The sequence below is a fragment of the Lachancea thermotolerans genome (genome assembly GCF_000142805.1).
Source record: "Lachancea thermotolerans CBS 6340 chromosome F complete sequence".
NCBI classification, from domain to species: domain Eukaryota; kingdom Fungi; phylum Ascomycota; class Saccharomycetes; order Saccharomycetales; family Saccharomycetaceae; genus Lachancea; species Lachancea thermotolerans.
In genome coordinates this window covers 83,249-109,533 of record NC_013082.1, presented here as the reverse complement: position 1 = coordinate 109,533, position 26,285 = coordinate 83,249, and the positions used below count along the sequence as shown (strand labels likewise).

At 47.9% G+C, this 26,285-nt stretch overlaps 17 protein-coding genes across 17 annotated transcripts; 10 read left to right on the top strand and 7 right to left on the bottom strand.

Moving 5' to 3' along the window:
• Nucleotides 1-127: 127 nt before the first annotated feature.
• Nucleotides 128-2,563, top strand: HIS4 (trifunctional histidinol dehydrogenase/phosphoribosyl-AMP cyclohydrolase/phosphoribosyl-ATP diphosphatase; the record flags this gene model as incomplete). The annotated part of the gene is made up of 1 exon (XM_002554226.1): nt 128-2,563. One exon carries the CDS (start codon nt 128-130, stop codon nt 2,561-2,563), a length of 2,436 nt encoding a protein of 811 aa, XP_002554272.1.
• Nucleotides 2,564-3,091: 528 nt separating this feature from the next.
• SDH7 (Sdh7p) lies at nt 3,092-3,484 on the top strand (the record flags this gene model as incomplete). The annotated part of the gene is made up of 1 exon (XM_002554225.1): nt 3,092-3,484. The coding sequence occupies one exon, from the start codon at nt 3,092-3,094 to the stop codon at nt 3,482-3,484; it is 393 nt and encodes a 130-aa protein (XP_002554271.1).
• Nucleotides 3,485-3,641: 157 nt separating this feature from the next.
• Nucleotides 3,642-4,601, top strand: RRP7 (Rrp7p; the record flags this gene model as incomplete). The annotated part of the gene is made up of 1 exon (XM_002554224.1): nt 3,642-4,601. One exon carries the CDS (start codon nt 3,642-3,644, stop codon nt 4,599-4,601), a length of 960 nt encoding a protein of 319 aa, XP_002554270.1.
• An 88-nt stretch (nt 4,602-4,689) lies between these two features.
• Nucleotides 4,690-5,598, bottom strand: STE50 (Ste50p; the record flags this gene model as incomplete). Its single annotated transcript, XM_002554223.1, has 1 exon — nt 4,690-5,598. One exon carries the CDS (start codon nt 5,596-5,598, stop codon nt 4,690-4,692), a length of 909 nt encoding a protein of 302 aa, XP_002554269.1.
• A 183-nt stretch (nt 5,599-5,781) lies between these two features.
• On the bottom strand, nt 5,782-6,039 carry EMI1 (Emi1p; the record flags this gene model as incomplete). The annotated part of the gene is made up of 1 exon (XM_002554222.1): nt 5,782-6,039. The coding sequence occupies one exon, from the start codon at nt 6,037-6,039 to the stop codon at nt 5,782-5,784; it is 258 nt and encodes an 85-aa protein (XP_002554268.1).
• Nucleotides 6,040-6,157: 118 nt separating this feature from the next.
• MXR2 (peptide-methionine (R)-S-oxide reductase) lies at nt 6,158-6,658 on the top strand (the record flags this gene model as incomplete). Its single annotated transcript, XM_002554221.1, has 1 exon — nt 6,158-6,658. One exon carries the CDS (start codon nt 6,158-6,160, stop codon nt 6,656-6,658), a length of 501 nt encoding a protein of 166 aa, XP_002554267.1.
• A 117-nt stretch (nt 6,659-6,775) lies between these two features.
• Nucleotides 6,776-7,768, bottom strand: LSB5 (Lsb5p; the record flags this gene model as incomplete). Its single annotated transcript, XM_002554220.1, has 1 exon — nt 6,776-7,768. The coding sequence occupies one exon, from the start codon at nt 7,766-7,768 to the stop codon at nt 6,776-6,778; it is 993 nt and encodes a 330-aa protein (XP_002554266.1).
• A 315-nt stretch (nt 7,769-8,083) lies between these two features.
• On the top strand, nt 8,084-8,500 carry GRX1 (dithiol glutaredoxin GRX1; the record flags this gene model as incomplete). Its single annotated transcript, XM_002554219.1, has 1 exon — nt 8,084-8,500. One exon carries the CDS (start codon nt 8,084-8,086, stop codon nt 8,498-8,500), a length of 417 nt encoding a protein of 138 aa, XP_002554265.1.
• Nucleotides 8,501-8,847: 347 nt separating this feature from the next.
• On the bottom strand, nt 8,848-10,590 carry KLTH0F01254g (KLTH0F01254p; the record flags this gene model as incomplete). The annotated part of the gene is made up of 1 exon (XM_002554218.1): nt 8,848-10,590. The coding sequence occupies one exon, from the start codon at nt 10,588-10,590 to the stop codon at nt 8,848-8,850; it is 1,743 nt and encodes a 580-aa protein (XP_002554264.1).
• Nucleotides 10,591-11,317: 727 nt separating this feature from the next.
• GFD2 (Gfd2p) lies at nt 11,318-12,712 on the bottom strand (the record flags this gene model as incomplete). The annotated part of the gene is made up of 1 exon (XM_002554217.1): nt 11,318-12,712. The coding sequence occupies one exon, from the start codon at nt 12,710-12,712 to the stop codon at nt 11,318-11,320; it is 1,395 nt and encodes a 464-aa protein (XP_002554263.1).
• A 412-nt stretch (nt 12,713-13,124) lies between these two features.
• On the top strand, nt 13,125-14,480 carry SRO9 (Sro9p; the record flags this gene model as incomplete). The annotated part of the gene is made up of 1 exon (XM_002554216.1): nt 13,125-14,480. The coding sequence occupies one exon, from the start codon at nt 13,125-13,127 to the stop codon at nt 14,478-14,480; it is 1,356 nt and encodes a 451-aa protein (XP_002554262.1).
• A 562-nt stretch (nt 14,481-15,042) lies between these two features.
• On the top strand, nt 15,043-16,554 carry ATG22 (Atg22p; the record flags this gene model as incomplete). The annotated part of the gene is made up of 1 exon (XM_002554215.1): nt 15,043-16,554. One exon carries the CDS (start codon nt 15,043-15,045, stop codon nt 16,552-16,554), a length of 1,512 nt encoding a protein of 503 aa, XP_002554261.1.
• Nucleotides 16,555-16,594: 40 nt separating this feature from the next.
• Nucleotides 16,595-18,826, bottom strand: GID7 (glucose-induced degradation complex subunit GID7; the record flags this gene model as incomplete). The annotated part of the gene is made up of 1 exon (XM_002554214.1): nt 16,595-18,826. The coding sequence occupies one exon, from the start codon at nt 18,824-18,826 to the stop codon at nt 16,595-16,597; it is 2,232 nt and encodes a 743-aa protein (XP_002554260.1).
• A 378-nt stretch (nt 18,827-19,204) lies between these two features.
• Nucleotides 19,205-20,689, bottom strand: GLK1 (glucokinase; the record flags this gene model as incomplete). Its single annotated transcript, XM_002554213.1, has 1 exon — nt 19,205-20,689. The coding sequence occupies one exon, from the start codon at nt 20,687-20,689 to the stop codon at nt 19,205-19,207; it is 1,485 nt and encodes a 494-aa protein (XP_002554259.1).
• Nucleotides 20,690-21,714: 1,025 nt separating this feature from the next.
• Nucleotides 21,715-22,809, top strand: GRH1 (Grh1p; the record flags this gene model as incomplete). The annotated part of the gene is made up of 1 exon (XM_002554212.1): nt 21,715-22,809. One exon carries the CDS (start codon nt 21,715-21,717, stop codon nt 22,807-22,809), a length of 1,095 nt encoding a protein of 364 aa, XP_002554258.1.
• Nucleotides 22,810-23,283: 474 nt separating this feature from the next.
• On the top strand, nt 23,284-24,849 carry PDI1 (protein disulfide isomerase PDI1; the record flags this gene model as incomplete). The annotated part of the gene is made up of 1 exon (XM_002554211.1): nt 23,284-24,849. One exon carries the CDS (start codon nt 23,284-23,286, stop codon nt 24,847-24,849), a length of 1,566 nt encoding a protein of 521 aa, XP_002554257.1.
• Nucleotides 24,850-24,925: 76 nt separating this feature from the next.
• Nucleotides 24,926-26,260, top strand: MGR1 (Mgr1p; the record flags this gene model as incomplete). Its single annotated transcript, XM_002554210.1, has 1 exon — nt 24,926-26,260. The coding sequence occupies one exon, from the start codon at nt 24,926-24,928 to the stop codon at nt 26,258-26,260; it is 1,335 nt and encodes a 444-aa protein (XP_002554256.1).
• Between the last annotated feature and the right edge of the window lie 25 nt (nt 26,261-26,285).

The window sequence follows — 26,285 nt, the reverse complement described above, 5'->3', positions numbered from 1 at the left end:
TTAATTGGCTTGTGATTGAGAGGATATAAATCCGCCAAAGTAGCGAATTTAAAACTCTGGGAAAGCGCAGGGACTCTAAGTTAGTAATTCAAACCATCAGGGTCTAGGTTATCAAATACTCAATACAATGGGGTTCCCTATTCTACCATTTTTCACTTCCAGTGAGGAACTGAAAACTGTTGCTGGCTCCAAACCGTACCTTGGTCTTACGGGCCAAGCATTATTGGACTTGACTAAGGTTTCGGTCGATGATGCAATTGCGTTTATTGAAAACAACTCTGCTTACAAGTTTGTGTGTGGTCTCCTCGGCGCAAGCAACACTTTATCTGATGATGATGTTGTCCGTCTCCTGAACAACGGGGTTTCCGTTTTGTTCTTGCAAGACTGCAGCATGGCTGCACCCTTGGTTCAGCTAGGCGTCCCCAAAGAAAGACTAGCGGTCCTCGAAGGTGCCACTTACACTTGCAATTTCGGAGTTGTTCAAAAATTCAGTACCAGCCAGATCGTCGAGGCATCCGCGCTCTCTACTGATAAGCTAGCTGATGCGTTATTCTCAAGCTTGAAGACTGATCGTGATGACAAACTGTACACAACTCTTGTTGTGGACACTCACGAACGTTGTTTAGGGCTGGTTTATTCATCCAAAGAATCTATTAAGCAGGCTTTCGAACAGCAAGTCGGCGTGTACTACTCTCGCTCCAGAAACGAGATTTGGGTCAAAGGCCTCACATCTGGTAACACGCAAAAGTTGGTTAACATCAACATAGACTGTGACGGAGATGCACTAAAGTTTGTTGTTGTTCAAGAGGGCAAGAAATCTGACTTCTGTCACCTGAACACTACCTCATGTTACGGTGAGTTCCAGCAGGGACTGGTTGGGCTTGAGGGCTTGTTGCGTCAAAGGCTGGAGAACGCTCCTGAAAAGTCTTACACGCGCAGACTGTTCAGTGATCCTGAGCTTCTTACTGCTAAGATAAAAGAAGAGGCTGAGGAGCTAACTGAGGCGGCTGACAAAAAAGAGGTGGCCTGGGAAGCTGCTGATCTATTTTACTTTGCTATGGTGAAGTTGGTTGCTAGCGGCGTTTCTCTTGACGATGTCGAGAGGAACTTGCATGTCAAACACTTGAAAATTACAAGAAGAAAGGGTGACGCTAAGGAGAAATTCTTGCAGAAAAAACCATCTGAGGAATCTAAGGCCGAGGCTGCAGCTGAGACTGTTGACGACGGTTCTATCAGCTTAAATGTTGTTTCTGACCAGGACAAAAAAGGGGTTTCAGAAGCTTTGAGTAGGCCTATCCAGAAGACGGCGGACATCATGCACCTGGTTAATCCTATTGTGGAAAGAGTACGCAATGAAGGTGACAAGGCTCTGCTCGAATTTACTCAGAAGTTTGACGGTGTTAAACTTGACTCTCCTGTTCTAGAGGCGCCCTTCCCAAAAGAGTACTTTGAAGGATTAACCGATGAAATGAAAGAAGCTCTGGACTTGTCAATGGAAAATGTTCGCAAGTTCCACGAAGCTCAACTGCAAAAAGAAACTCTGGAAGTGGTCACTCAACCTGGTGTTGTGTGCTCACGTTTCCCTCGCCCTATTGAAAAAGTCGGCCTATACATTCCAGGAGGTACTGCCGTGCTTCCTAGTACCGCTCTGATGTTGGGTGTACCAGCTCGTGTTGCAGAATGTCAGGAAATTGTTTTCGCCTCCCCTCCACGCAAGTCTGATGGCAAGGTGTCCCCAGAGGTCGTCTATGTGGCTCAGAAGGTGGGTGCGTCCAAGATCGTCCTCGCTGGTGGCGCACAAGCTGTTGCCGCGATGGCCTACGGTACCGAATCGATTCCTAAGGTTGATAAAATTCTTGGTCCAGGCAACCAATTCGTCACAGCTGCTAAGATGTATGTGCAAAACGATACACAAGCGCTGTGTTCCATTGACATGCCTGCTGGACCTAGTGAGGTTCTAGTGATTGCAGATGAGAAGGCTGATGCTGATTTTGTGGCTTCCGATTTGCTGTCGCAGGCCGAGCACGGCGTGGACTCGCAAGTGATTTTGGTGGGTGTCGCCTTGAGCGAAAAGAAGGTCGCTGAAATCCAAGACGCAGTTCACCGCCAAGCCTTGGAGCTTCCTCGTGTTGACATTGTTCGCAAATGTATCGCACACAGTTCGATCATTCTCTGCGACTCTTACGAGACCGCTTTCGACATGTCTAATGACTACGCACCAGAGCACTTGATTTTGCAGATCGAGAATGCTCAAGATTATGTCAAGTTGGTGTTCAATGCTGGTAGTGTTTTCGTTGGCGCTTACACCCCCGAGTCCTGTGGTGACTACTCCAGTGGTACGAACCACACTCTGCCTACCTATGGGTACGCCAGACAGTACAGCGGTGTCAACACCTCCACTTTCCAGAAATTTATTACTTCTCAAGTTGTGAACCCACAAGGTCTGGAGAATATCGGCCGCGCTGTTATGAGCGTAGCTAAGGTTGAAGGCCTGGATGCTCACCGTAATGCGGTCAAAATTAGAATGCAGAAGCTAGGCTTGCTGCCAGAGAGCTTCCAGTAATGATTTGATATTTACGAACTTCGATAGATGCCTGCAGGTGACATATAATAGTAAGAATGGCACCGTTTATATTCAGAAAAATGCCACTTAGTGTGGATGGGACGTATATTGTCACTGCTTCAATATTCTAGTGAAGCTTCTTTCTCCGCGCAGTTGCTTGACATAATTTTGCACCGCTATGCGACTAAGTTTCTTTGAGCTCATAATGAGCACCGGGTTTTAAGCTATAGAGGCCGACTCCTCCTGTGCCATGGGCGTGCCGTGAAATGATTGCGCTTGATATCGTCAAAGTCTCACCTTTACAGTCTGTTCAGATCACAAAAACTTCTCGCTCTAAACTTATTAGGCTTATGTCTGGAACGTTAGCCATGGACCTGACAGGCCTATTGCTTGCCGTCTTTTGAAGTCCTGAGAAGCGTTTCCTTCATGTCTCAGTTGACGATGCGTGCGCGTTTCTATTGACTATACTTGTTTATTAAGCTCAGTGCTACAATAGTTCCGCAACACAACAAGCGGAGCCCTAACAGTATGGTGAAGGCTACGTTCAACCTCAAAGTACATGCATCTATGGCCGTTGCGCGGGCGCGGAGATCTAGCCGCCAGCATATCCCCTTGCTTCCCCCGCTACAGCTTTACAGACGCATCCTTCGGGAGCATCAGAACCTTCCAGCTCCCCAAAGGGAACTCGGAGATCAATATGTGAAGAACGAGTTCAAGCTTCATAAGGACACATCGAACCCGCTCCACATCGTTGGATTCTTGGCCAGTTGGCAAGACTATCTGCACATAATATCCAAAGGTGAATGGCAAGAGGGCACTATGTCGTCAGAGGTGATAGACAAGATGTCGCCCGACCAAGTTAACCAGCTTTACACTCTCATGAAGGAGGTTGAAGGACTCCATAATGAGAAACCAGAATGATAGCTGTTTGCGGGTAGGACTTGGCTGTGCCTCTTAGCCGCAGGTTAATAGAGATATACAAGGTTGAAGCTGTACGTACGAAAATACTTCAACACCAAAATAGGTAGTGACGCACGAACTCTTCGATTTTTCACCTTTTCTTCCTCCATCGCGGTAAATGAAGCGAAGAGTGAATTGGTCAACTAGAAGCTTGAACAACGCGCGCTATACAGAACCTCAACCAACTTATAAGATGAGTGCGCGGGTGGATAGCATGAAAAATGGATTTTTAGTGATCCCTTTCAAGCTACCGCAGTCGCAGAAACTGGAAGAGCATTCCGAGGAAGCGTGTCACTACATGTTTATTAAAAAACATCAATCAAAGAGCGAACTGGAGCAGAACTGCCTCTTTTTAGTGAATCTTCCTCTGTTGACTCATCTAGAAAACTTGAAGCAGGGTTTTGGAAGTATTATGTCACAATACGGTTCCGTTGCACATGTCGCACAGCTGCTACACCATGACGAGTTTGGGCTGAGTGAGGTCGATCTTTCGAGCCTCACTTCTGATTTAATGTCAACCGGTGATGCTGAAGAAAAAAGGTATACACCCCGCAACACTGCGCTTTTGCAATTCGTGGACGCAGCCAGTGTCGATAACGCGTGGAGCGCCCTTCGCAAATACTCGCAAGAGCGTAAGCAAAGTAAAATTGTTACATGGAACTTTGATTCTCCCTCGATGGCTACCTTCATAAATTTCTACAAACCGCTGGATCTGGACTACCTGAAGGAGGATGTTTACTCACACATGGCATTGTTCGAGCAGCGCGAACAGCAGGCTCAAGAACAAGCACAGTCATCGATTGTTGATGAGGATGGGTTCACACTGGTAGTGGGCAAGAACACCAAGAACCTAAATTCGATTAGAAAGAAGATTCTCAACAAGAACCCGCTATTGAAGCATGAGAAGATAGTCAAACCACCTACAATGGTCGATAAAAAGGCTAAGCAAGACTTCTACAGGTTCCAAATTAGAGAGCGTAAGAAGCAGGAGATTAGCGAGCTCCTGAAAAAGTTCAAACAAGATCAAGAGAAGATCAAAGAGATGAAATCCAAGAGGAAGTTCAACCCTTACGCTTAAAGTCGGGAAGTTTTTGTACTGTCGGACGTGTTTTTGTAGTGCAATGGATTGTATATTAGTTAATCGAACATAGTTTTCAAGCTGTTAATTACAGCCTCCCGCCGGGCGTTAGCCCGCCCCCAACCTCTTCAAAATCTCCGCGTTGTCTCAGCATGATTGCAGGATGAAGACCCTGCTGTTTGAGATTTTTGAACATGAGAACTGGCTTTTCGTCCAATTCCAAAATCCGTTCTTGGTCCCCATAACAGATCACGAGAACATACTGACGCCAGTCCTGCTCGCTTAAGTTATGGCGTTTCATGGCGCTTTTTAAGACTCTTTCACAGGAGTCTTCCTTAGAAGCTCTCATATGTTTTAGAGGCTCTGTTCCAGAGCCTCCTGAGGGGGTCTGCTGCGGCGCTACGCCGGGAGTGGACGTTGTGCTTCCCCCTATACCGAGGGTTTGTTGTGAGGTACTGTTTGAATGAGACCGGGCAGGGGCTTGCCGCACAAATGTGTTGTTTGAAGAGCCAGGCGTAACAATCTTTTGGCCCTCAAAGTAGTCGTGCTGTGGCTGTTGATGCTGGGTATTGAGTTGGATGGGCGGAAAGCTAGCGTGGGGATCTTTTTTGACAACCTCCAGCACATCAAGCCTCAGACGTGCGTACTGGCTTTGAAAGTCCTGTAGCTTCTCACTCACGGTAGAATACAGCTGTGTGAGGACCGCTAAAATTTCGTCTTCTTGAGTCTGTTTCTGAGCGCGCAGTCTATTTACTTCCAGCTTCAGCTGCACTGCGAGACTGCTATCGTTGTCTGTTAATTGCTTGCAGTCCTCTAGCTCAAGATCTAATAAAACTTGACCGTCAATGCCGTGTTCTTTTAGGTTTGCTTGAAACTTGTCGCGCCGCCCGCCATCTAACGCCAGCTTCTGTGCGCACCAGATGGAAACCTCATCAATACCCCAATTTAGAACTTCTTCATTCATGTTGGCCTCAACAGCACTTGCATTGGTACTCATGGGGACTTGGGGCTTGAGATCCGAGAACTTTGGCGTTTCATGGTGGCCGATAATTCATGTATGAGGGCTACTGTCTAATGAAATGTTATACGCACGTGATAATCACGAGGGTGGTAATAATAGCTTACTGATTAATTATATGTACAAGTTTAATGCTAGCGGAAAGTAGTAGTTTAAATAGCGTCAGCGCTCCTCCCATATTTCATCTGAAGAGCCTCTGTGCATAGCGTTGAACTTGGCTTGGTCGCGATACCACTGCTGGATCTTGACAGGGTCCGTTCCATGAAGCACACAGAACTTGAACTTTTCTAGCTGCCGGGTGCATGCATTGAATTCACCATAGCGATAGTAGTTGCGGAATTGGCCCCCTACTGAATAACAGGCGCTCAGCTGGTCAAAGGCCTCAGTGCAGCTCATCGTACTAGGATACTTCGTAGACATGGTGCTAAAAATTTCGGTTATTGCCCTGTGGTTGAGATGAGCAAACTTAGTTTTTTCTCAGGCTGGTATATAAAGAAGAACTCATGTTCAGCGGTGGCGCACAGTGCTTCACGCACCGATGATAAGAAGCACTGCTCGTATATTTCGAGGATTCGCGGGAACCAGAAGTATTGTCGTATCGCGTTTAATTTACAAAAGATCTTTTTCTATCAGCTTTGTAACAAGAATGAGTGAGAACTGGAACCCTAATTTGACCACTGAGCAACTACTTGTTTTGCGGGACAAGCACACCGAGAGGCCACACACTGGAGCCTACCTCAATAACAAAGATACTGGGGTATACAACTGCGCAAACTGCGAGGCGCCCTTGTACAAAAGCGAGACAAAGTTCGACTCTCACTGTGGCTGGCCAGCCTTCTACGAAGAGGTCAAGAAGGGCGCCATCACCTACCACACAGATTACACTATGGGTATGAAGCGGACAGAGATATGCTGTGCAAACTGTGGGGGGCATCTAGGGCATGTTTTCGAGGGGGAGGGGTGGAAGGAGCGTTTGGGTCTGCCAGTTGATGCTAGACACTGCGTGAACAGTGCATCACTGAATTTTAAAAAGCAGTGAGGGGAAGAACACAAGGGTGGGGGAGATGTTTTTGGGCAAGGGTTCGTGCAGAAAATGTTGTGATTTTTTTATGTAAATTACACACATGAAAGTTCTTAGCGTTACAGTATTTTCTTTTCAGATGCGATTCTGATCTCCGAACGGGTCGTTAGAGTCGCAGCGCTCCGGTTGCGTAGACAAAGCAGAAGATAAGTAGGATACCTCATCATCATCTTCGTCGTCATCGTTCTCTGACAAAAGAGATTCTTCTTCAAACAAGTTTCCGCTGAGCTCATCGTAAGCAGATAATGAGGCAACAAGCTCCTCGTTGGCATGGAGCAGGCTTCCCAAGAATTCACCTTCGGTAACAAGCTGCAGGTAGCGTAAAACCTTGCGGCGCATGGCGCGGGCCTGAACGAACCTAGCGGTTGCCTCTTCGTCGTCAGTGCTGTTCACAGTTCTAGGAAGCGTCATCAACGTGTTCTTGAGCGAGACGGCAGTGGCTAGCGAATCGCTGATTAGGAGCCGGATTTTGGGAGCTTCCTTAGTCATATCGATGTGAGGAATGCCATAGCGGTCGTCGGCAGACATAATTGAGGCGTCCGCCTTGTCACTCATGAATCCTTTGCGCCTCCGGCTGCCAGCTGGCTTGGTCGTGTACTTAGATTTGACCTTGCGCGCCAGTGCGTCCAGCCCTTCGTAGCTGCGGCTAGGGCCCTGCTCGTCAAGAAATGCGCTCCACCCCAGAATGTACGCCACACATTTTTTGATGATACGAGGGTGGTACCGCTGACCTGAACCGTCTGTACCACTCTGCATGGCAATTACCCGCAGCCGGTCGAGGAGCTTAGCGTCATTGTACATCTCGGGGAACTTGATCCGCTGCGACACAAACAAGTTCATCAATTCCAGAGCCCGCGCTTGTTGCAAGCGGTTACCGTACTTGAGCTTCTTGCGCAGACACCGCGCGGCTTCAATCTGATTGTTGCCGTTTTCATAATCACTTTTACCGGCCCGGATCTGCTGGATCAGCGAGGCCAGCTCAACCTCCAGCGTAAACTGCTCCGATGAGCATACCCGTTCAATTGTGTCTGTGACTGCTGTGTGAGGATGGTCAGTGAGAAATCCCATGCTTATCAAAGACCTTCTATTTGTAGCAGGTTATCGGTAAATGCCTCGTGCGAATTAAAGTTTCTCAAGAGAAAAAAAGGGATAGCTCTCTATGCACTAAAATCAACGCAAAGCTCTTCCTAACACGGCACACAAGCTGCACTACCCGCCGTTATTGCTCGAGTCTGCTATTACTTCATTGTCGAAAGGCCTTATATGTTAAGGGGAGCAAAAAGTTAGTAATACATTATAGTTACCCGCTCTTACCTAAAAATTATATAAACCGCCAAAGGTTGTCCCTCAATTCGGGACTTGACGAGCTATCTCTTATTTAAAATGGAATACTCAAGGACATTAACACTTGTCGCTTTAGTATTCACATTGTTTATCATCCGCAGATTCTTTGGCTCTGGATTCAGCAAAATGGCTTCTCCACAAACTGTTCAACATGTGCGCTCCTTGATCAAGGACAACAAAATATTCGTTGCAGCTAAGACCTACTGTCCTTACTGTAACGCCACTCTAAAGCTCCTGTTCCAGGACAAAAAGCTACGCAAGGACCAGGTTCTTTTGCTGCAGCTTGACACCATGAAGGAGGGCTCCGAGATTCAAGAGGCTTTGACCGAAATCAGCGGTCAGAGAACTGTTCCTAACATCTACATCTTGGGCGAGCACATTGGTGGTAACAGTGACCTGCAAGCTTTGGAGGCCAGCGGCAAGCTAGACGAGCTGTTAGAGAAGGCTTTGGCTTAAGTGTATAGTTGTGTAACGATCAAATGATTATGACAGCGTTTTGAATTACGTGAAAGCGACATTCGTAAGAGCGAGCTAGTCCGTGGATTGGCCGACCCGTGTCTGTTCCCCCGCAGGCGTTACCTGCACCTTATTAGGCATTAAAGCCCTGTTCACATATTTTGATTACGTCATACAATAATAGAGTTCGAAAGTGCGCTCTTAGTGGAGATGGCTAGTCTAACCATTCTCAATAAGTACCAGGGATCTCAATTTATTCGGCATACTTAGGGTATATACGTGAGGTAGCAAGTTCAGGGCAGGCCCATCAAGAGATGCTTCGCTGATTTCGTTTAAGTGCCCAGCACTTACAATAAAGAAGCCATCATAGCCACGACTGCCACGAATACACCGCTGGAGCCCAACTTAGCAGCTGAACCAGCGTACTCGCTAACAGAGACGGCAGTTGGAGTGGCGGAAGCACCCGAGCCAGAGCCAGAGGCGGCAGTACCGGTAGCAGCAGGAGCAGCAGTACCAGAGCCGGTCTCGGCAGCGCCAGTAGGGGCAGAAGCGGAGGACTCAACACCCGTGGTGGCAGCGCCGGTAGCTGGAGAAGACCCGGCAGCGGTACCAGTGGCGGCGGTAGCTGGGGTAGACTCAGCACCGGTAGCTGGGGTAGACTCAGCACCGGTAGCTGGAGTGGATTCAGCACCGGTAGCTGGAGTGGATTCAGCACCGGTAGCTGGGGTAGACTCAACACCGGTAGCTGAGGTTTCAGTCGAAGAAGCCGCAGCGTAACTCTTAGAAACAGTAACCACAGAAGTAACTTGAGAGGTTTCAGTAGCTGATTGGGTGGAGCAGACGCCGCCGGAGCATGAGGTGATTGTCTTGACAATGGTAGTGGGCTGAACGACAGTGGTGACAGCGGAGGTGGCGCCGGTGGCGGGAGCTGGACCAGTAGTGGTGTAGACGCTCTCGTGACCACTCTTGGTGGTGGTAACAATTTCAGTCTCCTGAGATGCTGGGCAAGTTGTTGTGTAGATAGTCTGTTGTCCGTTCTCGGTGGTGGTGACAACCTTTGTCTCTTGAGGAGCTGCGGTGCCAGTCTCAGAGGAGAGTGGGCAGTAGGTGGTGTAGGTGGTGACGACGCCGTTCTCAGTGGTGGTCACAACAGTCTTCTCTTGGGAGGCTGGGTAGGTAGTTGTGTAAACACTCTCGTGGCCACTCTCAGTGGTTGTAACCACCTTAGTCTTCTCAGGCGCTTGGGTAGCAGTCTCGGAGGAGATTGGGCAGTATGTTGTGTAGGTTGTCACAACACCGTTCTCAGTAGCAGTGATAACGGAGGATTGCCATTCGGTAGAGGAGGCGGGGACCGTGGAAATAGGGCAGTAAGTGGTGTAGGAGGTGACGACGCCGCTTTCGGTGACGGTGACCACAGAAGAAGTGTATCCAGGGATAGACTTGGTGGCAGAGCCAGATGGAGCTCCAGAGGTGGAGACAGTAGAGCCGGAAGAAACGGTGCCAGAAGCAGAGCCAGAAGCAGAGCCAGAAGTGGAGCCAGAAGTGGAGCCGGAAATAGAGGCAGAGCCAGAAGCGGAGCCAGAGGCGGTGGAAGCGCCAGAGGAAGCGCCAGAGGCAGTGGTGGAGCCGGAATCGGTGGCAGTGATGGAGCCAGAGCCGGAGCCGGTGGACGAGGCAACGCCAGAGGACAACTGGTAGGTGGTCGACAGGGTCACGGTAGACGACAGCGACGAGCTACTGACGGCGCCGCACGACTGCGCGTTCACGGAGGACCACGTCAGCTCCTGGCCGGCGGAGTTCTCGAGGTGGAACACGTGGTAGCGGTCCCACGTCAACAGGGTGCTGGCCGAGCCGTCGTCGACACGGTACACCACCATGCCCGACTGCAGAACGTCGCACGCGTTGTCAGCATCCACGGTCACCACCAAGCCGCCCGCGTCGGAAGTGATCGACACCAGGTCGTTGTCCTCGCGGAAGTAGTAAGACACCTCCAGCTCGCTTTCGTACTGGATGGGGACTTTGTACGTCTGGGCGGCTTGCGCCAGAGCGCTTGAGGCAAGAAGCCCGTAAACTAACTTAGCTGAAACCATTGTATCTGAGGTCTTGCTTCGTGCTTTCTCCTGAACCTGGATCCCAACATGCCGAACTACCCATTTTTGGCCTCGTTTATATAGTCCCTGTTTGTGTACACCCCACTACCCTCGGCACTGGTGATAATCCTGGAAAATCCCTTGTGCCAAGCGCGCCACCCACGTTGGATTCAACAGCACCCGCGTGCTTGTTGCTGGCACAAACAATCAACGTACCCGCATGTCGCAGCCCGAGGTAAACAACGATGATCCCTGCAAGTTGTGTTATGTAAACATAATTGTGCATGCACAATGAATCTAGGTTTATTAAGCGTGCATGGCATTATTTTAACTTGCATAAACATGCATGTATTTGCATATGATTTTCATGCGTTATGCGCAATTATGCATAATGGCCTCGGCCCCATAGTAGGGATCCTCCTCCGTGCGAAGCGACGATCTGGCGCACTTTCGAAAGACAAACGATCTGCGCCCGCAAGCACTCCACATTTGCGCTCGGCGCAAGGGGATCGACAACCGGAGTTTCAAACACATTACCTAATTGAGCCACAAAAATCGCTCGGGTGCTTTGTCCAGGGGGCGTTACCCTCATTCGGTTGGGCTGGCGCCACAGACGCCGCAGCAGAGACGCCGCGATGCGCGGACCAGAGGCCGGCCCCTGTGGCAAACGGTGTCTGGGTGTGTGTGTGTGTTTGTGCGTATTTGTGTGCGTCCCGGGACATAGTACTCACTCGTATTCACATGGCTTTGGCGTACCAACCAGCGCGTCCGACGCGCTAGCAAACCACCTGCAGCCGCCAAACTCGGTGTGGAGTGATTGTTTCCTCCGCGACCGGTATTCCGTAAACTCATGGTTGCCCTTTCCGTGGGAGTTTACGCTGCCCTTGTTCTTTTCACGTCTGGACCATTCTTCCACGGTTGCCGTGACAGCGTAGAAGTCGTCCATTTGGAGCCGTCTGCGGTAGTTGACGTCGCACATGTGCAGTAGCAACTTGAGTGTGAAGTAGGCGTCGTTTCCGGCGTTGTGGAGATAGGCGTGTGGTATTTTAAAGAGTCGTAGTATCTTCCCCAAGCTGGAGCCCTTGCTCCCGTACATGACGCGGTAGAGCTTTTCCGTGTCCAGGATAGAAATGCGCTCTAGCTTTGGATCGAGTGAGAGCGTGTCGTGGCCAATGTTCGCGGGTAGGTTCACGCCTATGCTGAACAGCCACTTCAGATCACCCTTGACGTTGTGGCCCACAAACGCGCGGTGCCAGGTGCGCTCCTGCGGCGTGTGCGGGACCATGTAGTAATTGAGCAGAGTCTGGATGAACTCCACGCAGCTACTCAGCGGCATGACGTAGCTCTCGCCCAGCAGAAAACAGTCCTTCACATCGCACACGAAGCGGCCGTTGCGCAGCCGCAGCGACTCGCCCACGATCAGGTGGAAGGTGCGGAAGTTGCCCACGGTGGAATACATGCTCTCGCGGGGATCGAACACGGAAATGCCGATCTCAGTGACCACGTTGGTGTTGCGCTCGTAGGCCTCGACGTCGACAGAGAAGCATATGGTGCGCTGCGAGGCCAGCATGCGGACACTATCGGCGACGTACTTGGCGTTCGGCGACCCCGGGGAGTCCGTGATCTTGGGGCTGTGCTCGTTTTCGATCTTGCGCAGGAGCTTGATGAGCTTTTGGTCTTCCTTCGCATCCGAGCCGTCCGCGGCTTGTTCCGCCGGAGGTGCGCCCAGCGACTGCTGCAGGCTCTGGTACTGCTCTTTCGCGAGCCGCAATTTCGACTCCAGCTGCTGGTGGGACAGTGCCATCTGATCCTGGTATTTCTTGTGGAACTCCTTGACGTAGTTTTCGATGAACTGGGTCCTCGACGGGACGGGCTGGTACTCGACCTTCACCAGCTCTTTGAAAAAGCTCTGTTCGCGCATCTGGGACTTTTTGGGCCCGATCACATTTTTCACGCCGGCAGCCGCCTTCAGGTACGCGCTGACGCTGCTGCGGTTGCGCGGCACGTTCTCGCCCCTGACATATATCTCAGTCTCGTGCGACGAAAAGCTCATTACGGATTTTTGTCTCCCGGTGTCCACCTTCAGTCTTTTAGCAGGCTTCCGAGTGCAGTTACGAAGCATAAAAGTTGACCAGGGTGGCAGAGCTCTCGGGCTAGGCTTTTTACAATTTCCAACGACGGGCTAGAGCCTCGGCTTTATCCCTAGGTTCTACAGAGGTCTTCGCGATATTTGCAGAGCGCGCGCAATCTATGCTCAAACCGTAGCTTGCAGGCTGCGATGCCCAAGCTTTTTTTTTTGAAAGAATTTTCCATACTGAAAAATTCAAAGGCTCTAAAAATTTTCTTTACCATCCGATGAGCATCAAGAACAACTTTCCAAGCTCAAGTTTCAAGGCCTTCCAGTCACTTTAGGAAGTGATAGGAATTCGAAGTAGTTTCAAGAACTTAATCGCGCTTTTTCTAAGAGCCTTTGTGCAGTACTCGAAGAATACACGGCCAATTACTCGTGAATCATACTCGACTTAACAAGAAAGATGTCTGCGACTGTTGAAAACACCAAAGACGATATCAAAGAAGCGCAGCAGGTTCCTGAGGTTCCCGCTGAGGAGGTGAAAACAGCCAAACAGCCTGTTCTGACGCCCGCTCCTGTGCCAACTAGTTCCCCATGGAAAGCTGTTCCTAGCGCCACTGCGGCACAGACAGCAAGCAGTTCGCGCAAGTGGCCCTCTGCCCAGGAGGCCGTTGAGAAACTTGAGAGACGCGAGAAGCAAGCTCCAGGTGCCCCAGTGCTTAAGTCCACAGGCAAAGAGAAGTGGGTGCCTATGAAAGCATCAATTGTGGTATCGGGATCTAAGAAGCTCGGCGGCGGTGGGTACAATGGAGCTAATGTCGCCGCCAAAAAGCAGGCTGGTAAGAAGTCTAGGAAAAATGGACCTTCCACTGCCAAGCCTAGAAAGCAAGTGCAGCCACAGCCTGTAAAGGACGAGAGAGAACTGAAAGATGAATCTACTCAAAGTTCAAATGAAGCTGATGAGGCTACTGTCGCCAGCAAGGACGCTTTGGAGCCATCTGATGCAGCTGCTGTTGCCTCCCAAGCTCCAGAATCTGCATTCGGGGATTCCGCAAAGAAAAATGGTTTCCATAGAAGACCTCATGACAGCAACCAGAATGGTAACTACCCAAGAAGAAGATACCACCAGGGTGCTCCAAAGGAGGGTCATGGACCTTTCAAGTCAAATCAGCCTTACTCTTCGTTTCCCCAAAAGCCAAACTCTGCCCCATTCCGTCAGCATAACCCAAACCGCTCCTATAACCCAGGGTACCGTCACAAATACCAGCCCAGACACTCTTCTGGTGCATTTTATGGTCCACAGCCTCCTCACCCTTTCGTTGCAGTGAACAACGTCGCAAGACAAATTGAGTATTACTTCAGTGCCGAAAACCTGGCCAAGGATAACTACTTGCGCTCCCAGTTCACTGAAGATGGTTTCGCCCCTCTTTCTCTTATTGCGAAGTTTTACAGAATGGTGAACTTATCCTTCGGCGGGGACGAAACTCTGATTCTAGGCGCTTTGAGAGAGATTGTTGCAAACGACACTGCCACCGTGGACGTTGCTGAGGTCCAAGAGGAAACCGAAAGAAATGTCGGCAAATTCTACGTCCGTTCTAAGAACTGGGAACAGTGGATTTCTAAACCAGAGGACGAAGCTGAGAACAAGGCTGATGACCAATCTACACAGAAGGACACAAAGCAAAAAATAATACTGAAAGGCGACGTTCTGGATGCTTTCAAAATTGAGCCTCCAGTATTCGAAGCTCCACAAGCCAACGATGAGCCTCAACCTAATGCTGAACCTACCACAGGGACCGAGTCCGAGGCCGAGCCCTAATTTTATTTTACGAATGCTATAATACTGAAGAAAAGACGAAAAGCTTCTTCAAAAAAAGTTTCCTGTACCTGTAAACTAACTGCATTGTTATGACTATAGCCACGTTAACGCACGCATCAAAACCCGCGCCCGTAGGGTGGAGGAAGCCGTCAGTGTAATTGACGCACATTGAGGATGTCACCAGCACTTCTCAAAGGACAATCCCCTCAATATTAGGCATTTTGCATCGTCTGGTCATTGATAATGAGCCATTGCACGATGTGATTTTCACTAGTCATTTTTTTTTTTTTTTTTTGACTTTTACAGTTCAATCACATCTTGTACTTAGCCCGTTTAATTTTAGTAAATTACCTGCTACTAGCCGTTTTTGTTTCTAGCTTCTATCCTCCGGTTGACCAGGCTCAAAAAACCAACAAAGATCGAAGTTGAATCATAACTTGGCATTTGTCCTCCGAGTGCCTAAAAAGTGACATTTTTGAATATTTGATTTTCTTAGCAATGACTTTGAACGTCTTGAAAAGATTATCTTTATCTTCCTACTTACTAAACAGATAAGGGGTTAATGAGCTATCAAGCAGTAACCTCCGATGAGGAAGACCAAAACCGCCCGGAGCGCGAAGTGAAAACGCTTAACAACATTAGAGGATGGTACTTGTACTGCTTTTCAAGCGAACCCTTTATTGTGTCTGCAGTTTCGACATATGTACCCCTGTTGTTAGAGCAATTCGCTCGGATAAATGGTGTGCTAGTAAAGGATCATTCTGTGAAGTGCGGTAGCTCAGATGAGAAGTGCGTTTTGGGCCTTCTCAACAATTCCGTCTTTATCGATACTTCTAGCTTTGCGCTTTACACATTTTCCGCTAGCGTCTTGTTTCAAGCGGTCCTAGTGATTTCGATATCAGGCCTAGTAGATATGTGGAATTCTGTGAAATTCAGGAAAAATGTTCTGATTGCCTTTGGTGTTTGCGGTGCCCTTTCAACAATTGCGATAAGCCAGCTTTCGTCTTCACAATATTATTCGTTAGCACTCTTGAGCATCCTTGCAAACTGCTGCTACGGAGTAGTCAACGTGGTTGGTAACTCCCTGCTTCCCGGGTTCGTCCGTGATTTGATTGACTACAACTCGCATTTCAAAAATAGTACTGTTGAAGATGTCACGTCGGTAACTAGTGGACGAGGTTCTGGTGTGGGTTATATTGGCGCGCTTATAGTTCAGGTCTGTTCGATATTTTTGGTGAGGATGAGCAAAGCTCATGATAATATCCAAGTCGCAGTCTTATTAGTGGGGATATGGTGGCTGGCATGGCAGTTTCCCCTGACGTGGCTTCTTCAGGATATCATTCCACCACTAATTGAAGACGAACAGCTACAAATAAGACCATCTCCAAAATATCTCACTTATGGTTGGAAGTCACTCTATGAGGCTTTGAAACATGCGAGACTTCTGAGGGACGTTATGATTTTCTTGTTGGGTTGGTTTATCATCTCTGACTCAATAACTACCATCAACTCAACTGCCATTTTATTTGCGAAAACTGAACTAAAAATGGGGACGCTCGGGCTCATTATGGTTAGCATACTTTCTCTTCTCAGTGGCATTGCGGGCGCATTTCTCATTCCGCAAGTGTTATCCTATCAACTCAAGCAGCCGCCGCAGCGCATGATGATGTCTATCATAGGCTGGGCGAGTGTTATCCCGCTTTATGGCACCCTTGGGTTCTTCTTTGACTCTGTTGGGCTGAAGCACAAAGGTGAAATGTATATGATGGCCATATGGTACGGCATTGCGATGGGAGGGTTATCAGCAGTTTCACGAACTATCTTCAGCTTGATAATCCCTAGCGGGAAAGAATCCACATTTTTCAGCCTTTTTAGCCTCACTGACAAGGGCTCCTCGGTTCTAGGGCCTTTTTTGGCAGGTTTGATAACCGACAAAACGCATAATATCAGATACTCGTTTTACTTGCTACTTTTCCTTCTTTTGATCTCTTTGCCAGTTTTCGGCATGTTGAACATAGAGAGAGGGAAAAAAGAAGCTAGAGAACTCGGGGATATTCAAACATTAAATGATTAGTCTCAAAAGTCTTCAAATATATTTAAAATACGCACATCTATCAGCTATGGCCCACGCTCCATATTTTGATGCTACCATCGTCGCCCCCAGAAGCAAACATGTTTTTGTTGGCAGGATTCCATGCGACAATGTTACAGTTCCTTCCAAATGTGTTGGCAGTATTTGGTGGTGGATCGCGCTCGGATGTATGGCCATTGATGACACCTACGATGTTTCCATGAATTCTGTCCCAAACATATATTTTTCCATCCTCTGACCCGCTAGCTATAACTTTGTTTTCATACCCAAAACAGGACCTGATGATAAACTGCAACTGCCTCTGCCCGAAGTACTTCTGAACAAGAATCTGCTCCTTGAAATCCCACAATTGCAGTTCGTGCGGCTGAACATTTATAAGTACTAGTGAGTTTAGCGCGCTTTCAGAGCTTTTTGTTTGAGGAATTGTCAGGCAGGTCATTCGCTTACCGACGTTCAAACGAGATACTCTAGACAAATGAAAGCTTGATAAATCAGCAGGCAACTCTCCTTGGCGCCCTACTGGGGGAAGCTGCGATATGTCATAGGCGTCGACAAAGAATTCGTGTGCCATTAGAATCAAATACCTATCATCAGGAGTTATTTTAAGATCATGGACTCTCGGAAATTGCTCGTGCGATGAGGCTGCTGTTGCATTAGTCACTCGAGATAACCTTGAGATTATGGACTTTGTGCCAAGATCATAAATTATGACATCGCGGTCTGGAGATCCAAGGGCAAAACGACCCTTATTTCTCTCTGTATGAAACCAGCTGCAACACCAGATTCTTGGGGCAGCGGTAGTTCCAGAAGTTTCATCACTTGATAATGAAAAAGAGTCCTCCGGCTGAATTATCTCAGCAGGTGCTGAATCATCGTCAAACTCCGAGTTAATATCGCTAGGTTCGCCCTTTTTGTGAATGTCATAAATCTTAGCTTCTTCGTTGAAAGGGCATGATACAAGGTACCGACTATCTGGAGAGAATGAAAGATATAAGACACATTGGTCATTACCTCCAAGTATTTTGTAAACGCGGAATTCGTTTTCAACATCATATATATGAACTTTCTGATCGGTCGATGAATCGGCTGAGGCTGCGGCCAAGTACTTGCCATCGGGTGAAAACTCTAGGTACCATATTTCACCCACCGAAAAGCAAAGCTGTATCTCAAACTGAAAATTGATACGATTAGAACTTGAAGCATTATCTTGTAGCAAGTTGTAGGTACTTGCACCTTCTTGGATGAAACTGTTTTCGTCATCTTCGTCCTCAAAGTTCAATAAGTTTTGCGAGCTTTGGTATTTTATAGCCTGACTGAGCAGCGTGAGAAGTCTTCCACGAGGCACTAGTTCATTAGGATCCACGTAGTTCGATATTGAATCTATTAATGTCTGTCTTGCTCGCTCCACGCTCCCAGGCCACACGTCCGACATTTCAGCTAAATTGAGAGGACTAGTTAAGACACTTGTCATTTGCTTCAGTAATGCATCGGGAGTCAACGCGTATGTACTCTCCTGAGACATGAGTATGACCTCCCAAAGCTGGATAAACTTTCTGAAGACGGTTCTAAGGAAGAGAACTGCAAGTGACGACTCCTGTTGATCGAACATCAGCTCCAAGAAAACCTGCTTGTTTATTAAAACCAAAATTTCGATCATGTCAAGAAGCCCGGAAAGCGCCGGCGCATCCAAGTCACCCATTTCCTGAACCACGGATTCTAGAATTTTATGCTCATTTTGCATATTAGTGAAAAATCGAGACCAGTCGGTATTTTTGGAGATGATGTTATCAATTTTCATGGCGTTTTCTTCGTCTTCATTGCCAGTCGTGCTCTCGGAGTTTTCCTGTCCTGCTTGGAAGGAATGTGTGTTGCTCTGGGGAAATGGTAATGTACCGAGAGCTCTATTTTTAAGTGGAAGATTTGCCAGCATTTGCAAATCTATTTCTTCGAACTGGCCCAACCTGACAGCCGAGAATAGTTTTTGCACACTACCGGACTCGACTCTAACGCCACCACTCTCTTTCTGAAGAGTTTTAGCAGACTCAGTGTAGCCCATCTCATGGAGGGTATCGATTAACAGCTTTGTAAGCTGTGTTTTGTCAAATGAAGCCTGGGGAAGGCTCTGTATTGCGGATGAAGTACACGCAGGTGCGCCAGCTGATGAGCATCTGGAATTCTTTCCCTTGAAATAAGGCGGCACGAAAAAACAGTCTCTTCTTTCTCTTTCTTCTGAGGATTGGTATTCCACGGGCATGCTTTTCAAATTGTGTAGCGCTGAAGCGCAATGTGATTCGTTTCTCTAGTTAAGTTTGGTAGGGGTGGTAGTCAAAAGCTCCCCTGTATCGAACTATAGTTATATGACTATATCACGTGACTATGCTTACTTTATTAACGGGAAAACGGAGTCTGTCTGATTTGGATGCATAATAGACTTGGGAGTTCTTGGAAGCTTGAGTATGGAGGAGCCCGACGGAGCATGTTATTTGTGGGACCGTTCGGAATGTGATTTAAGTGAGCTGCACTATGCTTCAAACCTATGTTTAGATACTTCGGGAACGTCTTTCTTTTGAGCTTTATGTAGGGGAGACTGTTTTTACAAACTGATGTTGGCTGATGCCTCGGCTTACCTTTTTTATGCCACTAAAGCGCATAGAGCGGCGCCGACTCCTGAGCCATCTTTTGCTATGCATAGATGTGTTTTCCGCTCTCCTTCTGGGCCAATAGGGCTCAGCGCCAATGCATGTCTTATCATGGATCTAAATCCAGGATAGTATTCGACCACAGAGCCGTCACAACCGATTTCAACTTCGCCATGGTATCTCTGGTTTAGAGCGCCTGTCTTCATCAGAATCGCCGCGATAGGAACAGCAGCAAGGTAAGCCGACCTCCTCGAGATAGCGCGGACGAGATTCTGTATCGCGATACGCTCATCGTAAGTGGTGGGTAATCTCATGCTTTGTAGTAAAGATAACTCGGTCTCGCGCAATTGCGAGGAATCGTCAATTTCAATATGGGATAAGACCTCCGAGGATAATTCAAAGGGAGTCTTCAACCTATGAGGAAGCTTTTCTTCAGCCGTGTATTGGGTGAATATAAATCTCTTGTTGAAAAGATCTAGTAAGACGTTTCTGAGAATCTCGCCTAAAAACATGCCAGAAACACGTTTCTCGAACAAGTGGAACCCTGGGTTGCTCGAGAACTTCTGGTCGATGTCAATGTCGTATTTGGTAGTAGGCAAGTGCTTTAGGTCGTTGTCGAAAGAGCCCCATTCGGTATTAATGCACATGTGTGTCTTCCCAGATTGCAACAACTCCTGTCTGACCTCCTCGGGCAACTTCTTTATGTTTTCGATCTTCTCCATGTACGCGCCGTTCGTCCCTGTGCCGAAAATACATCCCATAACAGGTTCGACAATCTCCCCAGAAGTTAGCGACCCAGTGTTTTCAGAGCAGTAGCAGTGTGAAAGGAACGTGCCCACAGTATCATTAGCCAGCGCTACCACGCGGACCATTGAGAGGCCTTGTTCCTCAAGGCTTTCTTGGTATAGCTGTACCACATCCTTGCCTAGCGTATCTTTGATTTTGAAGCCCTTCGTCCAGCGGATCAGTGTGCCAGACGCGAGAGATTTTTGGTCAACAGGGTACGAGAACGTGAAGCCGAGCTTAAGTTCCTCCTTGTTCTGTAAGTATTCCGGGTGATACTTCTTGACAAAAGCAAGCGTCCTGCGGGCAAGATATCCAAAAAGGTCATCACTAGTCACCGTGTCGTCTTCCAAAAATTCGTCTGGGATTTTACTCTTCATCTGCTGCAGCGCAAACTTGTGGTTTCCCTGCAAGTCTACCGAGCAGATTCTGAAGTTCGTACCCCCAAGGTCTGCAGCAAGCAGAACTCCACTTTCGGTCCCGTTGGGTTTCCCGGTGACATAAGTTGGGATCATTGGCAGCCCGCGGTAAGATGCATCCTCCTTGGACTCGCCCAATCCCTTTTCCATGGACTCGATGAAGAAGTGAGTGAGCTCGCAGATCTTTTCCGAGGTGAGCGTGAGTTCGTCGCACACTTCCTCGACAGCCTTTGAAAGCCTGCGTTGTTTCTCCTGGTGTACTTTGTCGAACGACATAAGCTATTATTCGTGTTTATGTTGCAATAAACTGCTATTATCGCCTTAGAGATTTTCTTAATTCCCCAATGATAACCTCTTGCACCTTTGCTACGGTTCTTTAATTTCACCCGCTGCTGTTGCCCACTTATATTATCCCCTATTTTGCTTTGCACCGCCTCTGGTCAAAACTGAACATCTGGGTAACACGGGCAATATTCCTTGACAATTTCATCACCCGACATTTCTGGACGTACGGGCCTCTTGTTGCAAACTAAGCATCCGTTGTTACCATGGCTAGATTAGGGGATAAGGTCTGAGAAACTCAAAGGATCGAGAGTACATTTGTACTTTTGGGATAATGAAATTTCTGAGTGCATTTGTACTCATTATTTCTGCCGATGGCGGCTATTGGAAATTGACGGTAGACAAGCACTTGATGAATGGAGTCAAGTCGCGGAAGCTGGAAGTCATGGGCAGGAGCTCGGACTGTTGCTCTTAGATTGTTATTCAGTGGGGCAAGGTTTAATCAGCTTCACTTGCTGCTGCGACTTTGAGGGATATTAGGGTTTCTGAATGCTCTAAGCTTCAGCTAGGTATTCCGCCTTTACCCAGATTCGGTAGATTACTAGAGTATAATGCTGGCGGAAGAAGCGCGGCCTCGGCCGTGTCCCGGGACACTCTGTGTAAACTTGTTCCTGGCACACCCGCTAAACTTACAATTGCAAAAATACCAAGCTAAACTTCTCTTGGCTTGATTGCTATGATTTCTAGCTGTTTGCCTGCTTCAAGGAGTAGTTTTATGTCGCAAAAGCGTCGATTGAATCCGGGGCTTTGGAGGAAATATCTTCGTCACGTGGTCCCTTCAGCGACATCAAACAAACTATTATATTGTTCTTTCGTTGGCGAGCCATGAGCTGGGATATAACAAAGCGCTAAGGGGTGACAGTGTTCTCTATTAATCGTGTGATACTACGCGCGAAATTTATCTATTTCTGTTCTTCAGCAGTGCCTGGCATTATATTTTCAATTACTCAGGGCTAAATATGTTCAGAATTGCAAAGAACCTAGTGAGAACTTTCGAGCAAAGTGTATCAGACACCATTGGCGCAGGAACCCAGCTCGACTCATACTTCGAAAGTGTTCCCCCTAATCTACTGAGTCCAGGTAATAATACAAATGAGCTGCTCCATGGGTTGCGAGTGTTGGCTTGCGATGAATCTCAGGTGCAGCTTCAGTCGTTCTTCGACTACATCATAGGCATTGATGACCAGCCTTTGCCCCTATCGCAGAACCAGCACGGGTACTTGTACCCAGACTTTGGAAGCATCACAAGGCTTTTGAACGCCGCATGCGGGTCAAGCGTTAAGCTCAACTTATGGTCTGGGAAAGGTGGCGTCTACAGAGATGAATACATACGCGTGGAGCGCAAAAAGAACGTCGAAGACGTACCCCTCGACGGAAGCAGGGACGTTGTTTTCCAGGAGTTCGACGCGCTAGGATTTGCAGTCCAGTGGACGCCGTTGACTGCCGCTACTTACACCTACCACGTTCTCGAGCTTTCAGATCCCACGGGGCCTGCAGCTCAGGCGGGGTTCGTTCCGCAGGAGGACTACGTTGTGGGCTGCCAAGAAGGCTTGCTTGCAACGGGTGGTGAGACCTTACTTCAAGACATTCTAAGATCACATGCCGGCCAGGACTTGGTGCTGTACGTGTTCAACGCTGTCAGCGACTGCATCAGGCCTGTTACTGTTCACGTGGGTCACGATGGCCGGCTCGGCTGCAACATGGGTTATGGCTTCTTACACAGAATACCTGCACCTTTCAGGCAAGAACCCGCTTCCGCCGTGGAAGCTTCCTTTGCGGACGCGCCTATGTCAGACCAGTCGTTTGTGCCCGCCGGATCCTCTAACATCGGAATTCCTCAACCTTCTACGGACATACAGCCAACCTCGACTTCTCAGTTTATTGTGCCCAACCCTACGCATAAGCGTAAGCAAAAGCATCACAAGGTAGCAGCAGCAACTTCTATTCAAGACTACTTCCAAGAGGGAAAGGACCCCAGTCCCGCGTTTTCGACTAAAAGCTCTTCAACTCCGCCACCGCCCCCGCCAGTGAAGAACCAAGATACCACGAAGTGATTGTAAGCCACGCAGGAATAATAATGGTGCAGTTCCTTTAAACTCTTCGAACGGCTAACTGGGTCAATAGCTCATAAACGATAGATCATCTTCATCGTACAGCGCGCTGAAAAAGTGCCGCCATCAGTGAACTAATTACCTTGCGTGCTCAGATTGAAATATATTCGTATAGCATGATCTATATTGCTGAGTTTTCGATAACACTAACTCAACGCTTGTTGAAATCGTAGATATTTGGTGCGCGCCTAATTTTTACTGGGTTCTCCGCCTCCCTCTAACATCTACTCGCTGTACTTTGCACATTTTTCACCTCCGAATTCGCCGCTTCGCGTGAACGCGAATGTATATCTCCATGTACGAAAGTTACAGCTACGTGTTTTTTTTCAGGAACTGGCGCATTATAAATTGTAACCCTTCGCCACTTAACTTACCATCACTGACTGTAATTTTAACACAATAAGAATCAAAATACTGATGCAATTGTCCAGGAATTTGTTTCTAGGGATTTCTGCTCTGGCAGCTGCCCTCGGTAATGCTCAGCAGGAGGCCACGGCCCCTGAAGGCAGCGCGGTCGTCAAATTGACATCCGAGAATTTCGCAGACTTTATTAAAGAACATCCCTTGGTATTGGCCGAGTTCTATGCACCATGGTGCGGGCACTGTAAGACCCTAGCACCTCACTATGTTGAGGCTGCAGCCACCCTAGAGAGCAAAAACATTCCTCTGGCTCAAGTTGACTGTACAACGGAAGAGGAACTATGTATGGAGCATGGGATCAGGGGATACCCAACCATCAAGGTGTTCAGAAACCACCAAGTCGATGCCCCATCTGATTACCAAGGTGGAAGAACTGCAAGTGCCATTGTATCATACATGATCAGCCAATCGCTGCCACCAGTCAGTATTCTGGAGGGCGAGGAAGCTGCTGATGACTTCAAAGACCTCTTGGCTGAGTCAAGTGGAGCTGTGATTGTCGATGGTGGTGTTGAGGGCTTGAACGAGACTTTCCACGAACTAGCAGAATTGTTCAGAGACGACTTTACATTCGTCCAATACAACGGTTCTGATGCCAAACAAAAACTCTCCGTCTACTTGCCAAAGCAAGATGCTCCTATTGTTTTCGAGGGCAAGAACGCATCTATCTCCCACTTGGTCGACTGGGTTCAGGTCGAGACAAAGCCTTACTTTGGCGACATTAACGGTGAAACGTTTCAATCTTACATGGACTCCAATGTGCCTTTGGCTTACTTCTTCTACACCAGCCCTGAGGAGCGCGCTTCTTATGAGGACTTCTTCTCTAAGCTAGGTAAGGAACACAGAGGTAAGATCAACTTCGTTGGCTTAGACGCCTCTGCCTTTGGTAGACACGCTCAGAATTTAAACATGAAGGAGCAGTTCCCTCTGTTTGTCATTCATGACACTGTGTCCAACTTGAAATATGGTTTGCCACAACTTTCTGAGGAGGAATTTTCTTCCCTAACCAAGCCATTGGAACTGAAGACAAAGGATATTGCGAAGTTCATTAAGAGCTTTATTTCCGGAAAAGTGGAGCCAATCATTAAGTCTGAAGAGATCCCTGAGAAGCAAGAATCTAGCGTGTTCAGAATTGTGGGTAAGACTCACGAAGACATTATCAACGACGAGACTAGGGATGTTCTGGTCAAGTACTACGCCCCATGGTGTGGACACTGCAAAAGGCTGGCCCCTGTTTACGAGGAGTTGGCCAATGTCTACGTCACTGACAAAGACGCTCAAGACAAGGTCCTAGTCGCCAACGTTGACGCAACTTTGAACGACGTTAACGTCGACCTTGAGGGCTACCCTACTTTGATTCTATACCCTGCTGGAAATAAGTCAACTCCTGTTGTCTACCAGGGTGCCAGAGATATGGAGTCTCTCATGAACTTCATCCAAGAGAACGGTCACCACGAAATCAATGGTACTGCCATCTTGGAAAGCAAGAAGGCTCAGGAAGCTAAGGAAGCCGATGAAGAAGCTGAAGCTATTGAAGAAGAGAGCGTTGAACACGACGAATTATAGGCGCACTCATGCGTTATAGGTTTTGACTCCAAAATATATACAGTTCATAGCTTTTAGCCAAAAATCGTTGGATTCGATGTTTTCACAAGAATTGCAGAGCTTTCATTTATGTTCCGTGAAAAAGCATAGGATGCTTTTTAGTATTTTTAATATAACGAATCCATTGGTGAGTTCCTTACATTACGGATCACCGCTTCGCTTTATTTGCTCTCTAATGGGCTTGTATTCGCCACCCGACGGATCCAAGGCACCGAACGCTCCAGCGTTGGCCCAAAAAGAGGCACCAGACAAGCCAAACGATGGAGCGCTTATTAAGTTTTATCCCAGACCAAGCCTGGGATTACGTTTCTGGGGACCGCTAGTTCCAGCTTCTGATAACCGGGAGGGGTTATGGACACTTGTTGGTATTCAAACCGTATTTGGGCTGCTCTGCCTTAGGAGATCAAGAAGCATTGGTTCAAGCATTGTAAAACGAGAGATCTCTAAAATACCTAGTTTGAACAGGTTCTCGGTCACTAGAGGGAGCATGTATGTGTCAGAACATGGGCCTACGGCATTCGGGAGTACAAATTCATTCAGCAGAAGGGGCTCAAACCTTTGGGGATTTTTGCGCTCTACAAAATTCATCGCATTGAGAAAATCCCTGTATTTAGTTGGTGGCACTTTGCTCCTCAGTCAATCCCTGCTCGAGGCCTGTAGATTGCAGATTCTAAAGTATGACCCTTGGTACGAGGAGGCACGCTCGGTGCGGGAGAAGCAATTCTTCAACAACATTATCAAATATTACCACGAAGGGATTGACCCAACAAAGTTCAAGGTCAAAGATGCTTCAAACGGAGCGGTTTTACCGCTGAGCAGCCCCGAGGTCAAACAAAGTGTTGCTTTTGCGCGCGCAACTCTGGAAGCAGATAGCTGGTTCACGTCGTGGTTTGGCCCAATCGAGTACAAACCTATGTCATTTACTGAATACCTCGACAGGCTAGAATACCATCTAGAGATGACGGATTTCATTAGGAATGGGCGCAATAATGATGCTGCCTCGCAATTGCTGGGTAGGCCCCTATCACATGGAACAGCAGAGCTAGAAGAACTGATACAAAAGAACCGAAGCTCACGTAAGAAAATCGGTAATTTGATGGAATCAGCACCTAGGCAGAGTATGCCGGTAGTTTCTGGTCAACGTCAAAGTTCATTGAAAGGTATTCTGCTGGATCCGAACATTCAAAGCTCCGAAGACATAGATCTTGACGAAACTTGGTCTGCCTTCAATCCATGGCTGGATTTGGCCTTAGAGACTTCACTAAGTATCAAATTCTTGCCTACTGTTTTGATGGCAGATGATGCCACCGGAGATTCTAGTATAGACCATTCCTCTGAGGATGATTCAAATGATCCTAAACCAAATTACTAGGTACTTTAAGGTTGTGAGAGCTGTC